The sequence below is a fragment of the Leptonychotes weddellii genome, chromosome 1 (assembly GCF_054177405.1).
Source record: "Leptonychotes weddellii isolate Sample4059 chromosome 1, ASM5417740v2, whole genome shotgun sequence".
In the NCBI taxonomy this organism is placed as follows: Eukaryota; Metazoa; Chordata; class Mammalia; order Carnivora; family Phocidae; genus Leptonychotes; species Leptonychotes weddellii.
This window is the reverse complement of record NC_138369.1, coordinates 74,607,718-74,635,023: the sequence shown is the minus strand read 5'-3', so window position 1 is coordinate 74,635,023 and position 27,306 is coordinate 74,607,718. Positions and strand designations below refer to the sequence as shown.

Here is a 27,306-nt window from a genome sequence, read left to right as displayed (position 1 = left end):
GCAGTACCCCCCACCCCACCCCCTGCCCAATCAAGCAAATGTATCATCAGAAGCCACCAAAGGAAAGAAGTCCCCTAAACCTCCTGCCTTTGCAGGGTGGGAAGATTCTAGGTGCAGCCATATGCTAACTATTCTGCCACTGCTCACAAAGCTGGGGGAGTACCCAACTTCTTACGTCTGCCTCCTCCTGCTTTGGGGCCCTTTCCTGCCTGTTGGAACTTGCACCAGAAGGACGAGAGGAGAGAAGGGGTGAAGGGCACGTGCTCCATGCAGCACGGAGTGTCCTGACCATGAGCTGGGTATCTCAGCTGCAGCGAAGCTCTCATGAGAGCTGGCTTCAGTTTGCTTAAGTTTTCCCTGATACACTGATTCCAGAGAAGGCTACACCCTACGACTTTCCTCCAACCCCCACTCACGTACCCCACACACCTTGTAAAGCAAATTCTGATCCTAAAAGTTGAAGGTATGTGAACGTCTCTGAAAGATCATGGTAGGAATTTGCCACCTGGCAGCTGGGCCCTGTGTGGGCATGGGGAGCAGGTGAGGGCACAACCTGCAGAGAATACGATTTGGCAGTTTGGTGGCTACTGTCTCTGGGGCAATAACCACATGACCAAGCCATCAGCCTGGAGAATAATGGACAACATCTCGGCCACTCAATACCATGGCTGGCCCCAGACCACAGTACGTGATGTTACTTCAAAGCCAAAGGGGCAGCAGCTGCCAGCCTGCGACCTCAAAGTTAAGGTCACAGGAGGGGCACACACAAGTACACACACACGAGTGTGTATATCAAGGTCCCCACCAACTCCACCGCCAAACCCCTTTATGTGCAATTCCAACACTGGTCGAGAAGTTTAAGACTTAAAGAAGGCTGAAAGCACCCAGAACAAGTCTGCTTCTCAAGCCTTTTTTCCAAAAACCATGCACACATCACATACGCAGGCATACAACACACACACACACACACACACTCACTCACCTGAGCAGCAAGCTGAGAAACAGAGCAGTCCTGAAATGGTGAGCAGGTGAGTGAGGCTGAGTGATAGACCGGTCATTGTGGGCAAGGCCTAAGGAGGGACTGGCCAGAGAACACACGCGGGCGACAGGCTGAGATTTGTCACGCCTCTGAGCACTCCCAGCTGGGCATTTGGGGTGGGAGTCAGCCAATCCCTGCTCTGGTGTTGCTTCTGGCCCAGATGCCAGGGGTCCAGAGGCCAGTCCTCAGCTCCCAGGAGCAGGAACAGGTAGGCAGGGCTTTGGCCTCACAAGAGGCTGCACTGGGGGGCAGCTTGGGGGAGGAAGAGTGCCCCTGTCCCAGGGAAGGAGGTGAGGCTGGGATCCCGGAATCCTGATCAGCCCCGCCAGCCAAGAGGAAATGGGAGTGTAATCTATCTAAAAGGCTGCTTTTCATTTAGCTCAGAAGCTGCCCCTGTCAATACTGTTCTGGCAAGCCTCAAAGTCCACCCCACTGCGATTGTTCTGGGGGAATCTGCCCTCCTCTACTTCAGGGAAGACCTCTGTCACCAGGGTCTTGGCTCGAACCATGTCTGTGCCAAGGTGCCACCAGCAACCTAAACTTAATTTTTAAAATTATACAAATTTCAAAAAGATATATATATATACATATATATATATCTTTTTAAAATATATATATTTCCAAACGGCTTGTGGAGCAAACCTTTTTAGATGAAGCCTGCCTGTAAGATAACAAAATGGCATATACCAGATACATGTGGAATCTGTCTGATAACTTGATAGGCAAACCCAATGCACAAGCATGCGCACACACACACAAAATTCTAGTAAAAATCATAAGCTACTGTGAGAGTCAGAAGACTTTTTCCGGAAAGGGCCAAATAGTAAATATCTTGGGCTCTGTGGGCTGCGTGGTCTCTGTTACAACATAACTCTACTGTTACGTGACAGCAACCAAAGACAATAAAAGAACATAGTTGTGTCTACTAAATCTTTATTTACAAAAATAGGAAGCAGGCTGGATTGGGCCCACAGGCTGTAGGTGGCTGACCCCTGAGCTAGAGCCTTCAGAAGAAAGGAGATTCCTTGTATGCATTCATTCATTTACTGTTTCATTCATTCAGAAACACACATTGAATGCCAAATGTATGCAAGACCCAATGACTAGACACAGTGCCTGACCTTGGCATGTGTCATTCAGTGTCGTGGAATGAATATAGGCCCTGGAGTCAGGCAAACCCAGGCTGGATTTACCCAGGCTGCCACTTACTACTGTATAGCCTTAAGCAAGTTATTCTCTCTCTCTCTGAGTCTCAATTTTCTTTTTTTTAAGATTTTATTTATTTGTTTGAGAGAGAGAGTAAGAGAGAGAGAGAGAGCACAAGTAGGGGGGAAGGGGCAGACGCAGAGGGAGAAGCAGGCTCCCCACTGAGCAGGGAGCCCGACATGGGGCTCAATCCCAGGACCCCAGGATCATGACTTGAGCCAAAAGCAGACGCCTAATGGAATGAGCCACCCAGGAGCCCATCAATTTTCTTATCTGTAAAATGGATAAAGCAAAACCCACCTTGCTAGTTTGTTGTGAGGATTAGAGCTAAGGATTTCAGAGTTCCTGGAATAGAATAGCGGCTCTTTAATTGACATTGTCAGAGATAACTACTTTGCACTAAAAAGCAAAAAGAGAAGTGGCTAACAGGGCGCTGGGGATGCCTGGAGGGATTTATACCAGGAAGTGATGGGTACCAGCTGGGGGAGGGATCTAAGTGAGAAATCAGGGAAGACAAATCAGGGAAAGCTTCCTGGAAGAGGTGAGCTGAACTTTGAAAGCAGAGGAGATTTGCTGGTACCAAGATGAAAGGAGTAAGGGAGGAAAGGGTTCAGGCTCTGTTCCTTCTCTGGAGCATTTCCCTCTGTTCTCAGAAACACAGAGCCTAAGACATCAAAGAAAGCACGGAGGGCATGGAGTGCTCAGTCCTAAATTCCAGACTGTTGTGGAAATATCAGCAGCATCATTTTTCCAAATTTCCCTGTGCTGGGTCATATTCCCGCAGTGCTTCATTTTTCAAATCCTATTCAAAAATCTTTGGAGATGGAAGTTTTGCCACTTTTTAGCAAGCACTTTTTAGCAAGCCATTTCCTTTTTACTGTTCAACATCAAACTGTTCCTAAAAAGGTTTACACATGTAAACCACTCAGCTGCACTTTGATTATTGTAAAAACAAAGGCGACTGGTCTAGATGGTCCCTGAGGTCCTGTCCCACTCTGCTGGTGTTCAAATCTCTATTTTGGACCTAATGACTCAGGCCCATGAATGTCTCTTTCTGTTTCTTCCATGTTGCTCTCCTTTTGCAATTCTCTTTTCGGTCTCATTCTCTCTGTCTCTATGTCTCTGACTCTGTCTCATTTGCTGTCTTTATGTCTCAGACTCTGTCACATTCTCTGTCTCTGTCTCTCCGAGCACTAAGAGCTAAATCTCCTTGAGTCAAATGCCTAGATGTATGCTCGACTACTGTTAACTGTCCTGCAGCCAAGCATGCCAGCCTGGGATTTGGAATCCTGGTCCCCAGCCCTGGTGTGGCCAGTAATTTGCTGTGTGACCTTGGACAACTCACTTTCCCCTTCTCCACCAGTGAGCCATCCTGTGCCCTCAAGGCAGCTGGCCTGCTGAGTTCCCTCCGGTTCCTTGGCCCAGGCACCAGCTCACCATAGCAGAATGGCCTACAAAATCTAATTCATAATAAAGGTTTCCGGGGCCTTCCTGCAGCTGTCAGCAGGTGTCATATTCACAGTATTTTGTCTTAATTGCAGCTCTGGTATTTATCAAACAGGCCAGAAGTCCACTTCTGGAATGCCGCCTCCCTGGGCGCCGTTCCAGAAGTTCTTGTCCCCCTGCTGCCACATGCAGGCCTGTTCTCCACCATCCTGGGCCAGAGCAGAGTCCTCTGTGCAACTTCCCCCACCCCTGTGTCTCCCACCCCTGCTGCACAGAGAGATCTTGAAGTCTGGATAACTCAGCATCCTCCCCAAGGACCCAGAGTCCCCTGTCTGAGGCAAAAACACCTGCATGTTTAAAGGCACAGCCTAGGATCACACCAGCCCCATGGTACCTCAAGTCTGCCGGCCCATCCCTAAACCTGGGTGCACAGAGAAGTAGACTGGACCATATGGGTTCTACCTTCCACTGACAGAGACTCTCGCCTTGACCAAACTTTGTTCAGGTTCTCAACAAGGCCTTGAACTTGGGTTTCTGTGTCTGTCCTTGCAGAGTTCAGTTTTAGCAAGAATCCAGCAAAGCCCATTTAGAGTGAATCCCTACCCTTGATATCTGACCAAGTTCCTCATTCTCCCTACCCTTTATATCTTAGCACCCTGGCCTGCCTTCAGCAAGAATTCTGTTAACTGGGTTTAGCAAGAATCCCCCTACCCCTGATGTTTCCTTTTAGGAATTTTCCATCCACCGACACCCTCCTCTCAACCAGCTCCTTGGCTATAAAGCCCCACTTTCTTACTGCATTCAGAATTGAGCCCAATCTCTTTCCCCTCTTGAGACCAGCTTGCCACCTGGGGCAACAGTCTTGAACAGAGTCTTCCTTACCATTTCAACAAGTGAACACCTCCAAGAGAGCTCTATAAAACATTCTTCTCTATTTATTGAATACTTCCTATGTGCCAAGTCCTTTCAATGCCACATGGATACAGAAAGGAGTAAGCCCAAGGTCTATCCTCTGGAGGTCAAAGAGTTTTCATCCTATCTGCTAACGGGAACTGATTGGTACAGATTTCCTGGAACACTGTGTTTAGAAGGACTCTGAGGAAAGAGGGTCATGACTTACTGGTGTTGGCCTCCTTGAGATGAGAGGAAGGCATGACACCTGTGCGACATACTTGCAGACCCTGGTTTAGCAAAATCCTCCTCGTGAAACAAGGACAACACTGCACTTCCATGCATCACTGCATTTAATTCTCGAAGCACCACTATCCTCATTTTATAGAGGAGAAAAGGACTCTTGGAGAAGCCGTCACTTGGTCCAGGTCTCACAGATAGTACAGAATTGGAGTCAGAGTTCAAAAGGGATCTTGCACACAGCCCTGGGAGAAGGTGCCTTCCTGTTGGCCAACTTCCTCAGTCCTTGAGGGATGGCTCTCCATGCGGACGTCTCCTGCCCCACCTGCTGTTCTCACTGCCCTCATGGTAGAGCAGGGCGGTTTCCCTCTGACCTGGCCCTACCCTGGCTAGCAGGCTCACTCCACTCCTAACTCCCAGCCACTGACTTTATGTCTAGGACCTCCTCAGAGTTGGGGCTGTGCAGAGAAGGCTAGCACTCCCCCAAACGTGGGCTCCTCCTTCCAGAGGCCAGAGCTGTCCCTGAGAAGTGGCTGCACTTCCCAGCCCCCTGCAGTGTGACTAGCTGGAGGCATGGAACCGTGACCATGCTTGCCAATGGTTCTGCCTGGATGCAGAGGACTTAAACCTTAGCGGATGGTGGAGGCACACATGGAAGGGGCCAGCATCCCTGAATGCCAGCATGGAGGTGAGCTGCTCCCAACCAGACACACTGGACTGTTAGGTGAGCATAAAATAAATTTTGATTAGATGAAGTCACTACAATGTTGGTGCTTGTTTATTAGAGCAGATAAACATTACCCCAACCTGGCAGTGAGGCGCCAACAATGGGAACTATTCTGTGAGCATTCAATATCCTTCTTTGATTCCCACAGCAACCGTACAAAATAGTAGTATTATCATTCTTATTTTTAGGCAAAGCTCAGAGATTTAGGGATGCACCTACGGTCCTACACAGCCAGCAGGTGGGAGGCCAGGCCTGAATCCAGATGTCTGACACTGGAGACTTCCGGAAATTTGGTTACTTGCACAAAGTGGCGACCTCTCTCCCCCACTACCAGCCAGACATAATGAGCAGGGAAGCTCAGGAAAAATGGCAGGTGTCGTCTCGGCCAGCTGGGGTTGGAGAAGTTTACCAACACCCTGTTCCATGCCTTTCTAATCAAACTTTACCATTACTTACAGTTTCCTGGTGTGTAGACTCATATGAATAGACAATCCTAGTTGCTTCCCATCATAGCCACAGAAGGTTCAATCATGTGTGCTCCTGGGCTTTAGTCAAACATCAAGCTTTTCTGTTGAATAGTTTACTCTTCAAAGTGAGCAATGAATCTGCAACTCATTTTGAAATCCATCCAAAAAAAAAAAAATGAAGAAGAAGAAGAAGATGCAGGGACAAAGGGATACGTGATAGAGTACATATAGCAAAATGATAACAATTGCAGAATCTATTTGGTGGGTGTATTTGTTTGCTAAGGCTGCCATAACAAAGTACCAGGGTGGCTTAGCCAACAGAAATTTATTTTTCTTAGTTCTGGAAGCTAGAAGTCCAAGATTAAGGTGTTGGGAGGTTTGGTTCCTTTGGAAGCCTCTCTCCTTGGCTTGCAGATGGCCACCTCCTTCTAGCTGTGTCCTCACATGGCCTGTGCTCTGTTTGAGCATCCCTGGTGTCTCTGTGTGTCCAAATCTCCTCTTCTTATAAGGACACCAGTCAGATTGGATTAGGGCCCACCCTTATGGCTTCATTTAACCTTAATTACCTCACTTAAAGGCCCAAGCTCCAAATACAGTCACATTCTGAGGTCCTGGGGGTTAGGGCTTCGACATATGAATCTGGGGGGAGGGGGGTAGGTACACAATCCAGCACAAAATGTGGACATATTGGTGTTTCCTGGACGATTTTTTCCATTCATTTCAATGTTTGAAATTTTTCATTATAAAAAAGAACAAAATACAAAAATTTAAGTAGGAAATGGAGAACCAGAAGATACCTCCCCAAGGGTTAGGACTGGGGGTGGGCCAAAGCTAAGGCACCAGCATTGCCTGGAGAAGCCTGCAGCCACTCATTAGGAGACCTTGAGCAGGAAACTGAATCCCCATGAAAGACATGTTCTCTTCTGCCCCCTCCCCTGCCAATGGGGACACCTTGAGGAGGAAGGTCTGCCCTAGTTAGGTGGATGAAAGAAAATCTTCTCATATTTGGCATTATTTTATAGTAAGACATATATCAAAGGTGACTCCTTTGATTGTGCATAGATTCAAGAGACAACCCAGCCCCTTTTCCTCCCACAAGGGAATTTTTCGACCTTATCTAAAGGCAGGCATCTGGTTTTTTGAGTTCAAGTTCTAATTTGACAAAATGGCATGTGGTAAGCAGAGTGGAAGGAGGAGACAATGTTATTAGGAGCCAAGGGAACATCAAGAAACCTCTCCAAGACTGGCTGCGCCTTGGCTCTGAATTTGATTACAGTGTCCAGCATGAAGCAGCGAGCACTATTAAATCTTCTGCTACAGCTTGACAGGGAAGGCCAAGTTTGTAGAGTTATTTGGGAGATCTGGCCATAGGTCAGAGACAAAACCCCCAGCTACACTGGCCCAACAGGTGGGTTATTTCCAACACCCACTGACAATGGGGTCCAAGTGGAAAGACCCTGTGTTTCTAGCCACTATGTTTCCACACCTTCATTTTTCCATGGTGACATTCTAGCTCTACTGACACTTGTGATTCAAAATCACGTGGCTCACTTAGCCCTTTTCCTAGAGCACCCCCCATCCCTGCCCCCACTGTCTTCAGTATTTGTTGTCTGAGGGTCCACAGCAAGTGAGGAGGAGGAAAGAGGGTCCCTGGGAGTTCCCTGGCTCCCCCCAGCACAAGCATTTCTACTTATTGGTCTTGCTGAATCACTCAAATCCCTGGATTCCAGAAAGTGGGGGAATCTTAGCTGACCACTTTGGACTCAACTGAGCAATAGAGCTTCTCAAATAAACAAGTTGGGAAGATGAGGTTTAGGCTTTCCACAGCACTGTAACCATGTGACTCTACCATTCTGGGATCTCAATTCCTATTGCTGCTTTGGGTCTAAAAGACTTTTCAAGACAGAAAAATCCCACCCTGTGTGCTCCAGATAAGAGGTTCTGTTTTGTGTGCATAAGTGGTATTTTGTTTAATTGTTTAGAATAGGTAATACGTTCATGTGATTCAAAATTCCAAAAGTCCAAGTAAACATACATGAAAACTCTCCTGCTTCTGTACCAGTTTCAATTATTATTTTTAAGATTTTATTTATTTGTCAGAGAGAGAGAGAGGACAAACCGGGGAGCGGCAGGCAGAGGGAGAAGTAGGCTCCCCGCTGAGCAGGAAGCCTGATGCGGGACTCGATCCCAGGACCCCAGGATCATGACCTGAGCCGAAGGCAGACGCTTAACCAACTGAGCCACCTGGGCGTCCCCCATTTCAATTATTTATTATCATTTAGTTTTCTGTGTATTCTTTCAGGAATATTTTATGCATAGACAAGCAGATAGGTAGATATAATATATTCCCCTTCATCCTCAAAGGGTTACTTAAATATATAATTATACATATGCTACTCCTTGGTTTCTTCATAGTATTTCTAAGAGATTATTCTCTATAACTACATAAAATGCATCTATATTCCTTTCTTTTTTTTTTAAGATTTTATTTATTTATTTGAGATAGAGTGAGAGAGAAAGAGCACAAGCTGAGGGGCAGGGGGAGAGGGAGAAGCAGATTCCCCACTGAGCAGGGAGCCTGACATGGGGCTGGATCCCAGGACCCTGAGATCATGACCTGAGCTGAAAGCAGACACTTAACCGACTGAGCCACCCAGGCACCCCTACATTCCTTTCTATGGCTGTATAATATTCCTTCATTTGGAAGACATTTTCCCTGAAGCAGAAAGCAAAAACATTCTTTAAACTACCTTTACATAGCCTGAAAAATTAATGATCAACATACTAAGTAACCTGCACAGAACACTGACTATGTGCTAAGAACTAGCCCACAACGACCTTCAGTATTATTGTTTTCTCCCTTTGACAGATAAGTAAACTGAGGCTCACAGAAGTGCCCAGGTAAGTGACAGATTCATGACTTGAATGAGGATCAGTTGTCTCCCTGTCTTAGTTGCTCTGCTCTCACACAAATTCCAACTACTTGTGCAGCCTGAGATACCACCAGATGATCTACTTCACTCCTCACTCATTATTTCATTTGTGTTATTTTAATGTTACAAATAGACTATGGGCTCCTAGAGTTAGTCTTATGAATCTTCTTCTTCAATATAATAGTCCAGTACACAGTAAGAGGTGCCGTAAATATTGGTCCTTCTGTTTATGGGAAGTATATCAAAAATTATATATCTCAAGTAATTGTCATAATTAATTTAGAGACTGAGACAGGTTTAAACATACTACTACTAATAATAATAATACAGAGAATCTGAATCAATTCAAGTGGATTTTATCATCCCATTTAGAAAAATAAAATTGAACAAAATGCAAAGTGGCGGTAGATGGGTATATGGTCAGAAAATTGAGCATCCTGGGGCACCTGGGTGGCTCAGTCATTAAGTGTCTGCCTTCAGCTCAGGTCATGATCTCGGGGTCCTGGGACTGAGCACAGATCGGGCTTCCAGCTCCACAGGGAGCCTGCTTCTCCCTCTCCCTCTCCCTCTGCTCATGCTCTCTCTCTCTCTCTTGCTCGCTCGCTCAGTGTCAAATAAATAAATAAAATCTTAAAAACAAATACAGAAAATTGAGCATCTTGTCAAATCAGCCACCATTTTCTGGCCTTCTATTTGAAAATTTCATACTTAATAATCTTCCTTTTACTGCCTGGGAAGGCCCACACTAACAGGCCTGATGACTTGGCATCCTCTGTCCATTTTGAAGGGGGCAAGACTCATTCCACATAAGGCAGACGTGACATAGATGGAGGGCCCCTTTTCCTGACAGGGATAAATTGGATACAGGAAGTGGCTTGTCTTACCAGCTAGGTTCCGCACAGGATTGCACAATTTCCAGAGGGTGGACACTCTCAGGACTGCAGTGCCCTGCAGGGGTTCCCAGAAAGCTCACCTCTGTCTGGGGAGGGAGGGCGGCTTGTGGTTGACTCAGCCCATCGGCAGGCCTTTCTGCTGAGAAGTCAATATGCTAAGACACTGTCCTCAGGTATGAGCCTGTGCTCCCCACGTCTAGCAGGTCTAGTGTCACCCCTTGAGGCACAACAATGCCTGAGTGCATACTCTACCAGCTTAGAGCTGGGCCCTCCCATGCCTTCTCCTTTGATTCTCCAATAGCCCCTCAAATTACCTTCCATTGCATCCCTGTTTCCAGGTGAGAAAAACTGGCTCTGACATTCAAGTTTCCCTGGAGCAGGGCTCTGAGCCCAGACTTCCAATTCCAAAGCCATGCCATGCACTGAGATGTCCCCTGCTCAGCCTCTGGCTTTAGATGGGAACTGGGAGTTCTGAAATGGACTCTTCAGCACTATGAGCAATTCTCTCCAGCCTCAATAAAAACAGATGGGATTATAGTAGAAATGACGCCTCCCAAGAGGGGGCAAGTAGCCTGGATTCCAACCCTCTTACCACCATGTGGAATAATGGTTGCCACCAGTAAGTGAGCTTAACCATGTTCCAGGTGCAAAGCGCTGTACCTATTAGCTCATTTAATCCTCACTGCCATCTAATAAGGTAAGTACTCCTATAATCCCCGTTTTACAGAAGTGAAAACTGAGGAGTTGAGATACTAAACCAAGACCACTTGGCCAAGATCATTCAGCTAGTGGGTCATGAAGATGTCACTCAAGGCCAGAGCTATCTGAATATGAACCCCATGCCCTTTACGTGCATGCCATGGCTTCTCAGGTGCCGGGGCTCACAAGAGAGAGACATGTGCCAAAACCCTTTTGTTGTGTAGGTGTTCATTCCATAAATTAGCAGCCAACTCATTAACCACAAAGTCAGAGAAAGTCTACGGCTTTAAAATCTGGTCGATCTCTTCATTTTACAGAGGAGGAAAAGGAGTGTCACAGAGAGCCTATAGCTTGTCCAACACTACACATGTGTCCTAGGAGTTAGTGGCAGGTCCAGAGAAATAACCCGTTTCTTGAATTCTACCTCAGGCCCTTATTACTGTGCTGCAAGTTCTCTCTAAGAACATCAGTAAACAGGCAAGTAACCAGAGCCACTGACTAAATGTGCCCGTACCTCCTTTGGGTTGGACCCAAACAAGAGAACCTTAGCAGCAATCACCATGGCGGCCAGCTCTAAGCCTGCTAGGCAGGCACACTCCTTCAGGGCTCCCCAGCAGAGAAAGCAGAGGCCAGAGCAGTTGACTCAGGTAATTGAAGAAAATTTAAAAGCCTCATTTACGTTCACATACTTTGGGGAATTTGGGGAATTTCTAGGACCCAAACTGTCCAGACAGCCAGCTCAGCCTTCCACTCCTCCCTTTCTATGGGCAGACATGGAGAGTGAAGGAGAGTGCCACCCAAAATGACACCACTCCCTTGGGGCCCTCATGCTCCCTGGACACAGAGGACACTCTTCTTTTCCAATATTAATTTTCCCTACAATGACCTTGCTGACGCAGCTCTAAGAATGATGGACCGGGAGGGGGAAAGGGCTGTTGTTCTTGCTTGGAGCCTCCCAAATCCTGAACACTAATCTCAACAGTTTGGAATTTGGTTTCTGAATGACCACAGAGAATTTGGAAGCCTTTTCGGGTCTACTCCATGAGGTCCACCCCAGTATGGATGACCTCAGAAACCGAACCAGTTCTGTTTGGGCACAAAAGGGCAGCCCAGTTCTAACTTTCAATAATGATCCACCCCACAGGAACTTCCCATAGGGGACAAGTTGAAACATTTGAACAAGCCCCCAGGCACAGTAAAGTAAGAAAGCCCCAGACCCATCTAGGTCTCTATGGGTAGGATGGCCATCGTCACCCCACCCCCACCTCCTGGGTCCCTGAGAAGCCCCATGTTAGGCCTGAGACCACTGGAATTTCCCTCCTGGAGCATGTGTCCCCAGAGAGAACTAGAGCTGTAGCAGGAAAGCTCCCGGGGCTTTCCCCAGACTTCTCAGAAAGATACCAAGAAGGCCAGGTGAGCAGCAGGGCAGGATGAGTGGGGAAAGGAGTGGGCAGGCCTGGGAAGGAAGTAGACTGTCCAACTCACATTCATGTTTCCTTCTTTGCTTTCCTCTCTTTTTTCAGCCCCCAGCTGGTTTACGGTGCAAAGCCCTCAGCGGCCATGAGGCCTCTCCTTCAGCTGTTGCCAGCTGCCAACACACGCCTCACGCTTGTGCTTATGTTGGTTGCTGTGGAGACATAAGTGTGGGCTTGAATGGAGCTAAATGCTCCTGGGCTGGGAGATGGAATAGGGCCAGGTGTATTTTTAAAGCCAGCTGGGAAAGCCGGTCACCAGGAGAATAGTCTTCTTCCCTGGTCAACATGTTCCTGCTTTAGGGACTAGTTCACAAATGCAAAATGGAAAATAGCTGAGCCCCTCTTTTTGTCTTAACTCACTGGATATTTTAAGTAATAAGTTATTGTGTGGGTTGTATTTAAATTTTTGCCTTTAACACAAATGCATCCTAGGGGAAACCATGACCTCTAGGCATGTGTACAGACACTGTGAGGTTCTGGAAATAATGACAGAAATAATGACACATTATACACCAGGCACTATTTTAAGTACCGTACATTCATAATTAGCCCACTTCATCTTCACAACTCCTCTGTGAGTTAAATCCTGCTTTTAGCCACATTTTACAGATGGGGAATCTGAGCCACAGAAAGGGCAATTTGTTTGCCCAACATCACAAAGCTAAAGAAAATACAAGGTTTGAACCCTGGCAGCATGACACCAGAGGCCCTACCCCTAACCACCAGAATATTCTGCCTCTACAATGGTTTGGGGGTCAGTAAGTTTTGATTTGGAATTTTGACCCTGGCACTGTGTGACCTCAGCCAAGTGATTGCACCTTCCTGAATGTTACTTTCCTCTTTGGTAAAATGGGGGTACTACTGGCTTGTGAAATTGTTGTGAAGATTAGAAGTCATATATGTAAAGAGCCTAGCAAAGAGAAAGTGCTCAATGCAAGACAGCCATATGAGTATAGCTCTCTTAAAGGATCAATGGTGGACGCAGCTACTTCCCTGCCCAGATGCCCCAGCAACCGTCAGGCCCTATGGGCTTCTAGCTCCTACCACAAACACCTGTGACTATGCCAGAGGGCTTCACCAGCAAGAAAGTTGCTTGGGGCAAGCATGTCCCTAGGAGTTGGTGGGTAAATATCCCAGTCCTCTGTCTCCCTGTCTCTCCTGTTCCCCCCAGGAGAACTGAACCCCAGACGCCCACAGCAGCAATCTGCTCATGAGCTCCCTCTATGCTGACTGCCTGCCCTTCCCTATCTCACTTCCCCATGCCCTAGTGGGATCACCGCCTAAATAAACTACTGACACCCAAATCCTCGTCTCAGGGTCTGCTCTAGGAAGGAACCCAAATGAAGACAGTACACATGCCTGTGCCTTTGATTCTGATGCCACAGAAAGAATAGTCATGGGACACCTTCCCCAGTGGAAAGTTAACTGTGGAGACTGAATAACAGCCCCCCAAAGAGGTCCAGACCAATTCCTAGAGCCTGTAAATGTTACTTTATATGTGGCAAAAGGAACTCTGCAGATGGGATGAGATTAAGAAGTTTACGATGGGGAGAGCAACTCGGTGGGCCTTAAATGTGATCACAAGTGGCCTTTTAAGAGAGAGGCAGAAGGGGATGCCTGGGTGGCTCAGTTGGGTAAGCATCTGACTCTTAATTTCGGCTCAGGTCATGATCTCAGGGTCGTGAGATCGAGCCCCGAGTCCAGCTCTGTGCTGTGTGTGGAGCCTGCTTAAGATTCTCTCTCTCCCTCTCCCTCTGGCCCTCCCTCTGCTCATGCGCTCTCTCTCTCTAATAAATAAATAAAATAAAATCTTTAAAAAAAAAAAAGAAAGAGGGGGGGGGCAGAAGAAGACTTGACACAGAAGAAGGCAATATGACCACTGAAGTTAAGATGCTATGCTACTGGTTTTGAAGATGGAGAAAGGGGCCAGGAACCAAAGACTGCAACGAATATAGCTTAAAACTAGAAAAGACAAGACGTTTTGCCGGAAAGCCTATGAAGGAAGCACAGCCTTGCCAACACCTTGAGTTCTGACCTCCAGAACCGTAAGAGAATAAATGTTTAAGGCACTGTCTTTGGGGCGGTTTGGTTCGTTCCAGTGGCCACAGGAAACTAACACAGTGGCTCCAGGGCAAACGTGGGCAGTGATTCTCAAAGTGTGGTCCCTGGACCCGTAGCATCAGCAGCACCTGGGATCTTAGTAGAAAAGCAAACGCTTGGGCCAGACCCCAGAGCTACAGACTCAGAAATTCCAGAGCTGGGGTCCAGTGATCTGGGTTTCAGCGAGCCCTGCAGGTGATGCTGACGCTGGCTACAGTTTGGTGGTTAACCACAGCTAGCCATTAGACCACCTGGAGAGCTTTAAACACCATCAGTGCCGGAGCACATGCCCCAGAGAATGATTTAATTGGTTTGTTCAGCCTGGTCACTGGGCTTCTGTAAAACATCCCAAGTGATTCTAAGGTCTAGCCAGGGCTGAGAACCAGCGCTATAGTTTGAGAATCGCTGATCTAAAACACTGATGTTCAAACTGAACTCTGCAGAGCTTGGGAATTCTGGAAAAATAACCTGAGGCTTCTAAAGGAGGAGGAGGCAGAGTCCAGGCCAGCAGGGGTTCTGGCCCCAGACTCCAAAAAGTCACATGCCCAGATAGGGCTAGATAGGTACACGTGTTAAGGAAGGTAGACCAGGCGTAAGACAAGAGGGCACAGTAGGGATCTGAGGAGCTGGGACTGAGCAGTCAGCCAGCACTGCATTCCAGACAGTCCTTGTCATATCAGAATATGGCTTGTGGGTCAGGACTGCAGGTTGTCCCACTTATCAAGAGTCTGTTGTTGTTTTTTAAGAGACATCAGAAGCATTTTTTTTTTAAATGTTAAATCACTCTATTTTAAATGTTAGCAACTAAGGCAATGAAAAAAATTCCTCTTTTTTTAAAGCACTACAACATCTACCACATGAATTGTGAACATAGCCAAACATGGAGCCTGGCTTTGGTCCTTGGGCTGCTCTGTGAGCTCCATCTGTGTGGCAGATGTCTTTTATTCCCCCCTGGGGCCCAGCTGGCTGGCCTGGCCAAGTTCTTCTCAGGGTGATCACAGGACTGCACAGGGGCCCATCTGCCCCTTGTTTGCTCACGGCTGCATCCCAGTTCCAGATACGCAGTTGGCACTTACTAAGCGTTTGTTGAATGAATACTTCTAGCCATTCTGTGAGACAGACTTTGACACCCATTTGACAGGTGAGGAATTTGAAGCTCATTGCAGTGAAGTGACTTCCCTGCAATCACCTAGCTCATGACCAACTCGATCAGGATTCAAACCCAGGACTCCCCACCCCCAGTATGGACTACTGTGAAGAGCAAATACAAATGTAGCTGTGAAAATGGTTTGCAAAACAAGAGGTTGGGGGCTAATTCGTACTAATTAAAGAGTAATATGAGTAGGTGCTTACAATGTGAACTACATTTCAAGAAGATGGGACGCCAGCTTATTTGGTGACTCACTGAAGCCCGAAGGCTTTCTATTCATTCTGGAGCTGTGCTGTTTTTGTGTGGTTGTAAATCTGGGGGAAGCAGGAGTGAGTGTGGCGGATGGTGACGCAGAGGTCCAGCCCTGGATATCAGAAGGGACAGCCTCCCATCTCACACCCAGCTCTCTCTATCTGAGCTGCAGCTGAACCCACGGCTTTATTCAGAGGCTTGGGAGGAGGCCAAGCAGGAGGCCGGCCCCCATGGACAGCCCTCTAATTTAAGAGCCCTCTCTGATTGGATTATGCAGAGGAAATAGGAAAAGCTAAATCAGAGGAGATGGCTAGAAGTGCATTATGGAACATTAAACAGTGGCTGATCAGGATCAGACACAAATAAATGGCCCATAATCTACTGTCCAGAACATGAATGGTTCCCAAGTGGTGACCTGGCTGGCTTCCAGGCAGGGGAGTGCAGAGCTGGACATCAGGTCTTTTTGGCCACAAAACCCCTGCTCTGGCTCATATCTCAGCAGCCAACAGAAGATTCTGGTGCCCAGACAGTATTCACATCTTTCCACATGATCTCATTCTATCGGACTACATTTGGGTCTTCTCATCATCTGGTCTGTGAGGCTTAGACCCAAACATCATCAGGGGAGCTCCTGCCTAGCTGGGAAACCCTGTATTAGAAAAGGGAAGGCACATGTCTCTGTGGTGGGCCTAGGGTAGGTTGGCTCAGAGTGTCTGAAGAGAATGTCTGGGTAGTGGTATTCCCCTGGTTCCAGGAGGTCTCCTCCCCCACAATACCTTGGTTGAAGCTCATTTTATTAGAGCATCCTTTAGTTTAAGTGCCCATTAAAATGCAAATACCTTCAAAAGAGAGATAAAGTAGTACCCTGGCTGGTCCTACACACTTTAGTATAAGGTAATCTTCAATCTTTTGCTAAGAGCTTTGGGCGTTGAAATGCCGAGGAGAAGGTAGGAGGGAACAGGGAATAAAGAATTTAGAGGAGAGTTTCTGAAGGACAGGAAGGTAGTCTGCAGGACCTGAAAAATTAATATCACTATTTGTCCATTGACATTGGTCTACCTTGGTAAAAGCCCTGGACTTAAAGTCAGAGGGTAGGATTCCAGTCTCCAGATCTCCCCATTTTATGTTAGCTCTGTGATCTTGAGTAAGTCACTTAACCTCTCTGAGCCCTCATTTCCTCAGCTGAAAAGTGGGAGTCATGCCACACGCATCCCAAAGGTGCTATGAGAATTATATAAATCAAAGTGTGTGGAAGGTCTGCACTTCTATAAATATTGTCCTTGGGTCTGTGCCACCACATTCTAGAAATTGTACAACCACTGAGCTACATCTGTGAATGGATCTTGGAGCTGAGTCAATCCACAGACCCATAGTGAGCCCAGCCAGGGCCTGCCAAACCCAGGCTAGATCAGCTGACCATAGTTGGCCCACAAACACATGAACTTCAATGATAAATGATTGTTGTTTAAGCCACTGAGTGTTAGGATGGTTCATTACTCAGCGATAGTTAAAACAATACCAAAGTTACAGCTCCAGAGATTTTAAATATTAGGGCCATGTTCAGTAGAAATCATTCTAAAATATAGCTGACACTTATCTGCCTTCTTAAGCAAAATTAAGTGCACACAATTCAGTCTTCACTGGGTCATTCGTGCTCATATAGTGAAAAACAATTAATGTGCTGTAAGTCAGTGGTGTTACCTACAGAACAGGGGCTCTAGAAATAATTCCAAAATAATTCCAGTCTACTATTCTTTTTGATCTCAGAACTATTCTCTGCTTATTTGTCATTTTCTTATAATCAGTTTTGTCAGCTGTTTTTTGTTGTTGTTGTTGTGGTCATGGTGTCCATTGTAAGCAGGAACTCACCCTTCCCAGTCTAATGTGCCGTACCTAATTTACCACCCTTCTAGAAACCTGCCATGCAAGTCTGCTAGAATGCTGCCTAAAGTAACAGTTAGTAGATTTGGAGTAAGGGCCTGAGCTGGTTTCCTGTATATCAAATGCATGTGCTTTAGTGCTGGGATTTCTATCATCACTCTTGGCCTCTTTGAGGCTTTTTGCTCCCTTCTGTGGTTCTCCTGTAGGACCCGGCAGTGGAGGTTGCAGGTAATGAACCTCTGACCTAGACAGCTGGTGCTGTGTGTCTGGAGTTGCTAGAATCCAGTCCTTCCTGAAGAGAGTGAAGGACTGGCTCAGCTATGAGGGAAAGTACTGCTCTACAAGCCTGTAAGAGCTCTTCCTCCATCATGCCCTCCCTGGGCCAATTAGCACATGCTGCCTGTGTTTCAGCAACAGATGACCACAGATTCCCCAGGGCAGAGGCAGGATCCGACTCATCTCTGTGTCCTCTGTAGCCCTTAGCATAGGGCCAGGCCCACAGTAGGCACTCAGTAGGGTATGGCGGATCGCCCTGATTTCTATGAGCACTGGGCTTGTCTTCTTTGAGAGTAAAAATTTATAAGCTTCTGAACATAGAATATTTCACCTCAAATTATTGGAAAATATTTTCAAAGGATTAAAGTTGTCCTGTGTCACAGAACAGTTGCCATTTCAGGGCATAAGTTTATTTCTGAACCGTGCTATGAAGAAGCCATGGCAACTAAATGAGGGAACAAAGCTAAGAGACTCTACAGAGGAAAGCAGGTATTTTTTGCTCTACTGAGCTGTTACCTTCTTAGTGATTCCCCCTAAGTCTACGCCATTGTTTTACCAAATGCCTAAGGAGGACCACATTCACAAGCAGAAGATCTGGATTTAGAAGTTCCTCCGGAAAGGCCAGTGGCTGTGTGGGCTAGTGATTCCACGTTCCCACCCCTCCCCCTCACTCTGTACCCCAGAAGCTGACCCCCATGGACTGCACCCAGAGGCTCCCCTACCCACTGGCTTTGGCCAATGGAAGGCACTGCCAAGAGGTGGTTGGACTGAAGGAGAGAGGTTGGGGTATTTCTTCTCTACTTTCTCCCTTCTTTGAGTCCCTCTGTGGTCATAGCTCCAGCTCACTGGCCCCTCCTCTAAGGTTCCAAATCTTCTTGGCATCAATTTCCCCATTTCTTCCTCTTGCCTTTTCAAGCACAAGAGTGGTAAAGACTTCCCAAGGTTGCTAATTCCTCAACTTTCCTCGTCGGTTCCCTTAACCCCACTCACACCTCTAAAGTGGTCCCTTCATTCAGGTCTTTTCATCTGAAGTGCTTCTCTTCCTGCTGTTACCCTGACTGCTACAATCTATACAAAGTCCGACCTAAGAGATGTCTAAGCTGTACCGGGGGTCTCTCTAGGGCAAAGAGTTTGGGGGGAAAAAAATCAGAGGTTCTTTTCTCTCTAGCTTTCAGAACTTAGTAGCCATTTGGCTCTATCTAAATTATGTGATACAAAATGAAGGCAAGCCCCAATCTACAGATGAGAAAAGTTATTATTCTTTCATTCACTCATTCATTCATCAAACATTTACCGAGCACCTACTGCGTGCCAGGCATTATTCTGACCCTGGGGAAACAGTGATAATGTATAAGACAGTCCCTGCCCACATAGTGCTTATAGTCTAACACTGACGGTCTCCCAGAAGTCAGAGCCCACCAGAGGCAGAGCTAGAACTAGAAGACAGAGTTTCCTTAAGTCCTGAGCCTTCAGCAGATTCTCAAAGGACTCTATAGCCCAAATGAGGTTAAGAGCCCACTGATTTAGACCAAATTAACTACCAAGCTTCCCCATCAAGTAGAAGAATAATGACCCACTAGCTCCCAGAAGAAGTGTGGTGTTCTCATGTGGAATTTGTGGGGGCATACTGTCACACAGCCCTGGTGACACAACCATTCACCCTTCCTGCCTACTCCTCACTCCCCAATATTCTCCCCAAATCGCCCCACCCCACGCCCTCTCCTTCAGCTCCTCACACCTTTGTGATCAGCCATTCTCTGAGTCACTTCCTCAGGGCCCTCAGACACTGGCAGTGCTGGGAGCACAGCATGCTGCTGCACTGTGCTTAGGAACAGAGAGAGGTTGGGGACAGGATTCAGAAGTATGTCCTCTCTGAGAACCTGCGTTTTCAGCAAAGGCCATGAGAGTGAAATTTCTGCCTCCATGAAAGTATGTATGAGCCTCAAGTTGGAGGGCATGACTGAAACTGCTTTTGCTGGGGGAGAGGGGGGAAGCCAGGGGTGGCAGAGGTGAATGGAGGGGGGCTATGTGGGGACAGGCAGCAAGCCTGGGGTCTGCCTGCCTCCCTCGAGCCCTCCAGAAACATTTGAGTTTCCTCAGAAAGGTTTAAATAGGCCCTGCCAGTAACACAATACTTCCCCTGCTCTGGGTCAGACGAGACAAGGGCAACCTGGTGCCTGGTGCCCTCAGAGAAGTCTGGCAGGCTGGCATAAAAAGCCCCCTGCCCCCAAATCACCCAGCCCTACGCCCGACAGACACAGCCCACCCCAGGCCAGGCTATCACTCTGGAAGCCTACACCTCTCCCCAGGAAGCTCCCATCTCCCAGAACCTCCAGCTGCCTTATTTAGATAGAAGTCTCACCATAGGAAGAAAGCACAACAGGAAAGCAGACTGGGCTGGAGGATCAGTGGTTCTTGCTAGATCCCTCCAAAGGGCCCTGACCCATGGGAGCATCACTGGACTCCCCTTTTGTCTAGTGGGATGGTCCTGGCGGTGCACACTGTCCGAGCTCAGCAGAGGGGTGTTTGCTCCACAACATCCCCCTTGCATCAAGTCCCCTTTGGAAGGGGTCAGGGATGTATTCATAGAAACGTCTGGGACTCCTTTCTCTCTCACTTGTACTCCTCTGTGCCTTTCTTAAGCTCGCTACAATTCCCAGTCAAAATGAAATCATGCAGCAAATGGGGAGAAGTGAGAGAGGCAGAAGTCATTTTTAAAAGGGTCTCTGGCTTTGAGCAGCTGGGTGGGGGCTATTTGGAACAAGGACAGAGGGAGCTTCAGAGACAGCTCGGGTGACAGGAAGCTGCTGGGGTGGCTGTCTCCCTCCAGCCTCCCTCCTCCGACAGCAGAATAGGGAAAATATCAGGGCACATTGCAAAACAATCTTCCTTCCTCCCCCTGCCCCCGACAGATGGAAGAGAGGAAAGTTGTGGTCATCATTTACCTGCTGAAATGGGGAGGACGCTGTTGATGAAAGCAGGCTGAGACACGATAAAGCGGAAGGAAAGCTGAAGGTAAATTCCCAAAGTCACTGGATTCAGGACAACCATGCTGGCTGGGGTCTGGCAAGTGTCAAGTTCTCAAGGCAAGGCTGCCGTGAAGCCTTGCTTATCTCTGTCTTTGTCTTCCTCACTGCTGTTTGCGCCTCTCTCTCTCTCTCTCTCCCCCCTCCCTCTCCCCCTCTCCCTCTCTCCTGTCTCTCTCTCCTTTCCCCATGCCTTTACCAAGAAAGAATGCCAACCATTTCCCATTAAACCTTCTCTGTACTCCACAGGGTTATATTTATCTCAAGCACTGGATCAAATGCCCACATTAAAATTAACATGTCAGAATTTTCTCTTTTGGACACTGAGGTAAGTGGCTACTGAAGAGCTGATGAAAAGCCAGCCAGGTCTCAAATGTTCACTAGAAGCAGTCCTCAAAGGGCAGACAGATTTCCTCATTATCCACCAGCATCTACCTGCTTGGAACTGAGGTGTCCTACAGCATCACAGAATTGGCTCTCCTGATTCAAAGTGAATTTCCACAGAGACCAATCCCTCTGCTGTCGGCCTGTGACTTTTTTACCCACTGGGCAACAAACATAAAGTGGACCTCAGATTATTTTTCTTTAATCATCCAATAAGAATGGGGGAGGTATATTTTCCAAAATACTCCTTTTCTCTAGGAAAAAGTGTTTATTCTCTCTCCAGAAGCAGCAACCTTTTATCTCATCCAAAGCAAAATAAGTGAAAAGACAGAAAGTGAATGATTATCAAACTATATTTGGAGAATTAGCATCAATGACTTGATCTTTGGCTAGACAAAATTCGAGTAAAAAGTACTGCATCCTTAAACGAATACCTCTTATGAGTTTATAAAGCCTGTTATAGAGACCCTTAGATTTTTAAAATAATGAAAATGGTAATCTATGGAGTTGTCTATTTTACTTCAATTTACGTAATGTCCTCCCAGTGCCTCATGGGAGTTCATTCAGAAATGGTTTGGTAGTTACTGGACTCTGAGCTGGGCCTCCTGGGGGAAGAGCACTGATCCTCATCCCAGGGGAAGGCAGAGTGTAAGGCAACACTCCCCAGCTCTTGCAGCAGTCCCATCTGACTCCCGGCTCTGCTGTGACAGCAGACAAACCGTTTGACATCTCTGAGCCTCAGTTTTCTTATCATAAAATGGAGGCCATGTTCCCTTTAAGGGTATGTTGGAAAGGTTAAATGAGGTAACATGGGATGAATCATACATGAGTTAAAATCTGTGTAGAGAGACAGCGAAAATGAAGCCCAGGGAGCTGTGGATCGGGCGCAGGGATGGCCACTGAAAATCTCTCCCATCCTGTATGTGTGTGCCATTCTCCCCAGCAAGAGGTGGTGTCCACTCCCCCTTCCACTGAATCGGGCTGGCCTCGGGACTGGCTTTGACCCGTACAGTGTGGCAGAAGTCACAATGTGCCATTTTCAGGCTAAGGCCTTAACAGGCCTGGCAGCTTCTGCCCTTGTCTTTTCTTAGAAACTGCCACACAAGAAGTCGGAACTACCAGATGGGCAACAGGGACAGGGAAGCATCCAGCCCCTGGTGCTTGGCCACCTCAGATGAGGCACTGACCACGCAAGTGAGGATAGCTTGAATCAGCTAGTCCCGTGCAGGTCTCCAATCGGTGATGGCAGTCCCAGGAGTCACCCCTGGTGAGACCAGCTGAAGAACTGCCTGGGTGGGGGTGCCTGGGTGGCTCAGTCGTTAAGGGTCTGCCTTCGGCTCAGGTCATGATCCCAGGGTCCTGGGATCGAGCCCCGCATTGGGCTCCGTGCTCGGCGGGAGGCCTGCTTCTCCCTCACCCACTCCCCCTGCTTGTGTTCCCTCTCTTGCTGTATCTCTCTCTGTCAAATAAATAAATAAAATCTTAAAAAAAAAAAAAAAAAGAACTGCCTAGGTGACCTCACCCCAGATTACAGATTCATGAGCATATAAAATAGCTGTTTTAAACCCCTCGGTTTTAGGATGATTTGTTATGCAGCAATAGCTAGCTGACAAAGGGTTTATAAGAAAATCTTTTGAAAGCATGAAAAATAAACTTGGGCTACATTCAAAATTAACAGGACAGCTTTAGCTCTTCCCAAACTATCTGACGGAAGGCTCTGTGATTGTTGGCTAAACCCACCAGGAAATTCTCAGGCTTATTCTTCTTAACTCCTGAAACCTACAGTCTCAGCAGCGGGCTTTTGGGCTTTTGGTGGCTTGGAGAAAGCACGGTCTACCTTGGAGGAAGGTAACTCTTGAGTGACCTGGTGCCAAGAATCTGAACTTTCACCATCAGCTCAGATTCCTCCTGTGAAACCAAATTTATTTCTTCCTTCTCTCAACACCTAGATCTTACCATTGACTGTGCAGTTGGCACAAGGTGGATCAATATGTCCTGCCTGTGATACCTGCTGCTACAGTTTTTGAGCTGCTTCTAAATCACTTTGCTTTTCTATTTAACTTGTGTTAATGTCCCTGAAGATAGAACACTGTCCCATAGCTCTGTGTACCCCAGGACAATCCTTGTCACCTAATCCTCAACAATGTCAGTTAATTTGATCAAATCACAGCACCATAGGATGAAAAGAAAAGTAGGAAAACTGGCATAATCTTATGCTCCAGGCACACTGAGTCAATTGCATTTCCCAGCCCCCTCTTTGTGCCTATGCACATACGGCTGGCTGGCCCGGGTCTGGTACAAGAGAGGGTTCTGGCAAGGATGGGGAGAAAGTGAGAGGGAATGTGGACAGCCAGCCACAAAGAGTTAGGGCCTGCCTAGGAGAGGCTGCATGTACACATTCAGACCACTGGGATGTGAGTCACCTTTGCCCTTTGGGGAGGCCCAGCATAGAGGTATTAATAAGCCCCAATACTTATGAAAACAGCTCTGTAAATTTCCATTTCCCATGGACTGTGTATTTTATGAGCCTATTTCTTACAGGGTTACCCTAACTGAGAAGTTATCATCTTTCTTCAAAATCTCCTGGAAGGATTCTCAATCTTTCAGAATCTAGTAACACAGGCTATTAGATTATCCAGAAGGAAATTATTTGGGATTTGTAAAAGGCTTACACCAATAAAGCCAATCAAAACTTGAGCTTTCTCTCACAGGTCATGGAGGTGGGAGCGTACGTATACTGATGCACAATCTGATGGTACCCATCAACGCATAACATTCACATGTCGTTTGACCCAGAAAGTCTACAGAAATACTTGTTCAACTGCCCACTAGTTGAGGTATGAGGATGTTCATTATAGCTTCAGATTTAAAAAAACCTGACTCTCTGTGAATATAAGATTGTTGAATAAATCATGGGACCTCTCTTCAGTGAAACATTATACAGTCATTACAAAGAATAAAGTAGTCTTTGCAACAAACGATGCTGGAAAAATGAGTCTTCCATATGCAAAACAAACAAAAATTAATCTTAACTCTTACTTTGCCCCATACATAAAAATTAGCTCAAAATAGATCACAGACCTAAATGTAAGAGCGAAACCTATTAACCTTCTAAAAGAAAACACAAGAAAACCCTAGTGACCTTGGATTTCGCCTTTTAAATTAAAATTTTTTTCTTAAATAAAAATGGTATATATTTAAGGTATATAACATGATGTTTTGATACACATATATTTTGTGAAATGATTACTACAGTCAAGCTAATCAACATATCTGTCAACTCATATGGTTACCTTTTTTCTAGTGAAAATGCTTGAAAACTACTCTCTTGGAAAATTTCAACTGTACAAAACAGTATTGTTAGCTATAACCACCATGGTGTACATTATTATTCATCCTATATAACTGAAACTTCATACCCTTTGGCCAATATCTCTCCACTTTCCCCATCTTCCCTAACCCCTGGTAATCAGCATTTGACTCTCTGCTTCTGTGAAAAAAGTTTTTTAAATAGGACACAAAAAGCACCAATCATTTAAGAAAAGCATTACATTGGACTTCATCAAAATTTTTAAACTTCTGCTCTTTGAAAAACAATGTTAAGTTGAAAAAACAAGCCAAAGACTAGGAGAAAATATTTGCAAAACATGTATATGATAAAGGATGTGTAATCAGAATTTATAAATAACTTTTACAACTCAATAATAATGAAACAAACAACCCAACTAAAAGAAAAGGACAAAACGCGGATACTTTGCCAAAGGAGATATGTGAATGGCAAATGAGCACAGGAAAAGATACTCAACATCATTAGTCATTAGGGAAATCTAGATTAAAACCTTAATGAAACATCGCTACGTACTACTAGAATGGCTAAGTTTAAAAAGACTGACAATCCCAAGTGTTGGTGAGAGCTACTGGAGCTCTCACACACTGCTAGTGGGAATATGCAGAATGGCAAACCACTTTGGAAAACAGTTTGGCAGTTTCTTTTAAAGTTAAATATACACTTACCACACCACACAACAATACTGCTCTTTGGTATTTATACAAGAGAAATGAAACCTATATCCACCAAAAGAGACTTGTACGGGAATGTTCCTAACTATTTTGTTTGTAATGACAAGAAACTAGAAACAACCCAAATGGCCATCAAGTGGTGTAACCAATTGTGTACAATGCAATACTACATGGCAGTAAGATGTAATGAACTACTGAAACAAGTATCATGGATGAATCTCAAATGCATTCTGCTAAAGTCAACACAAAGGTTACATACCGCACAACTTCATGTATAAGGCATTCTGGAAAAGGCAAAACTTACTGGGATGGAGAACAGCTCAGTGGTGACCGGCAGTTATGGTCATGAGAGCCAGCTACAAGGGGAACTTTGGTGGTGATGGAACTGTTCTTTATCTTGATTGAGTGGTTGTTGTTTGTCTACTTTGTCAAAACTCATCAAACCGTGCTCTTAATAACGGTGAGTTTTATGTGAATTTTCCTCTCAATAAACTTGACTTTAAAAACATAAGGCAAAGGTGGTTCACATCTATGCCTGGACACGGAAGGCTGTCCACAGAATATTGCTGAGTAAAATTAGAAAGATGCAGTGCATCTGACCAAACAAGCAAATCTATTTATCAATTTATATGTGCAGAGAGAAAGATCTAGAATAGTATACATTGCACACTTGGGGATGGAAGAATGTGAGATAAAAAGGAGGGAAATTCCCTTTTCAATCTCACACATACTTGTCTTATTGGAAATTTTTACAATGGGCATAACTCAATTTGTCATTTAAAAAATTATTTTCTTAACAAAATCAAATTCTTGGAGTAAAGAAAGGGGAAAAAAGGTGTCTTTTCTGCATGTATGGGGTCCAACAAGTCCCTGCCAATGTGCTGAGAGGTACAGACAGACCATTTTTGATTGGTCCTGCCAGAGAACAGAGCTCTGAGCGTGTTCTGGCCTGGAATTAAGGATGATTCAGTTATGCTTAGGCCCTGGCCACCTCCCATCGGCAGCTGCATCAGCAGGAGAGAGGTAAGACTGGGAAACTAAGAAGCCCAGGGAAAGTCCCTCCTCACAAGCTCCCTGGCTCGTGGCAACTCAAGCTGAAATCAGAGCCAGAACCCATGGAACCTCAGGATGCAACGGAAAGACCCACCAGAGAACCAAAAGAACTAGTAGGAAGTCTAATGAGACAAATTAGACTCACCCAGGCATTGAGCCTGCATTTCCATCTCCAGGACAGGGAACTCGATCAGCCTCACTTTCAGGGAAGAGATTTGCACTGAGTTGGCCTTGAACCACCTGGATGCAATCACAATAGCAACAATAATCTTACCCAATTCAGTGTTTCCCAAACTGTGCTTGAGATACACACATTGTAAGAGATACTCAATTTTTTAAAAAGCAGAGGAGTTCACATAAATTTAAAAACACTATTTTATGTCCCTCTTGGAAATTTATAATATATTTGTATACTAAAACCACTTGGAAGTCCTGCAGTAAAGAAACCTATTTGCTTTGCCTCAAAAAGTATTTGACTCTCAAACCCAGTTTTATTTAATTGCTATTATTTGATACCCCTTTTCTTATCTATGTTTTATACAATAAACACATTACTGACATGCTAGACAAATAATTACTATACTGGGCTTTATTTTTTATAAAATCCTTTTTATCATTTTTCCCCTTGGTTGTTCATGAGGGAAGCAGTGGGACTAGATTTATAATTCCCATTTTACAGATAAGCAAACAGGCTTATGTGAGGCTCATAAGGGGAGAGCAGCAGACATCAGGTCACTGGCAGGGGGAGTGATGACTGGCAAGCCTGGACCTGAGCCCTCATGCTGGTACACATAGCCAGATGCCATCAGTGCTCCCAGGCCTGAACTTGTTCTCCAAGGGAATGTCAGTCAACCTTACCTTTACCTGAAACTGGACCTAGGAGTGCTGGGAGTCCAAGAATCGTTCAGCTCTGAAGATGCAAAACCCACACTCTTGGTAGGGAGACAGAAAAGCTTTTATGGCAGGAAGTGAGAGAGGGCTAGAGACTTCAGAGGAGATCCCCAAATGGTTTATGACAACCGAGGAGCAATGGTTCTTGAACTGAAGCCTGTAAGAAGGGAAAACATCCTGATTCCCAAGCAAAGCCAGTTTCCTAATGTTGCTTATTTCAAGAATCATAGAAATATATGAACTCAAAATAATTTTTT

The 27,306-nt window shown here is 46.0% G+C and overlaps 1 protein-coding gene and 1 long non-coding RNA gene across 12 annotated transcripts in view; one reads left to right on the top strand and one right to left on the bottom strand.

Moving 5' to 3' along the window:
• LOC145716858 (uncharacterized) overlaps positions 1 to 20,634 on the top strand; it is a 45,323-nt gene extending 24,689 nt beyond the window's left edge. Inside the window, exon 3 of the long non-coding RNA XR_014139805.1 lies at positions 20,588 to 20,634. This is a non-coding gene — a long non-coding RNA (uncharacterized LOC145716858). The remainder of the gene's footprint in view (positions 1 to 20,587) is intronic.
• The window catches only part of COLQ (collagen like tail subunit of asymmetric acetylcholinesterase), a 76,555-nt gene that overhangs the window by 34,755 nt on the left and 14,494 nt on the right, over positions 1 to 27,306 (bottom strand). For 3 of the 11 annotated variants that reach the window (XM_081802062.1, XM_081802048.1, XM_081802081.1), the window contains exon 1: positions 20,621 to 21,244. In XM_081802062.1, coding sequence (XP_081658188.1) covers positions 20,621 to 20,726 — 106 coding nt within the window. In that variant the 5' untranslated portion in view covers positions 20,727 to 21,244. Of the gene's footprint in view, positions 1 to 982; positions 1,602 to 6,005; positions 6,155 to 20,620; positions 21,245 to 26,303; positions 26,399 to 27,016; positions 27,207 to 27,306 lie in introns of those variants that run through there. The other 8 variants (XM_081802071.1, XM_081802087.1, XM_081802068.1 and 5 more) reach the window with 8 other exon arrangements.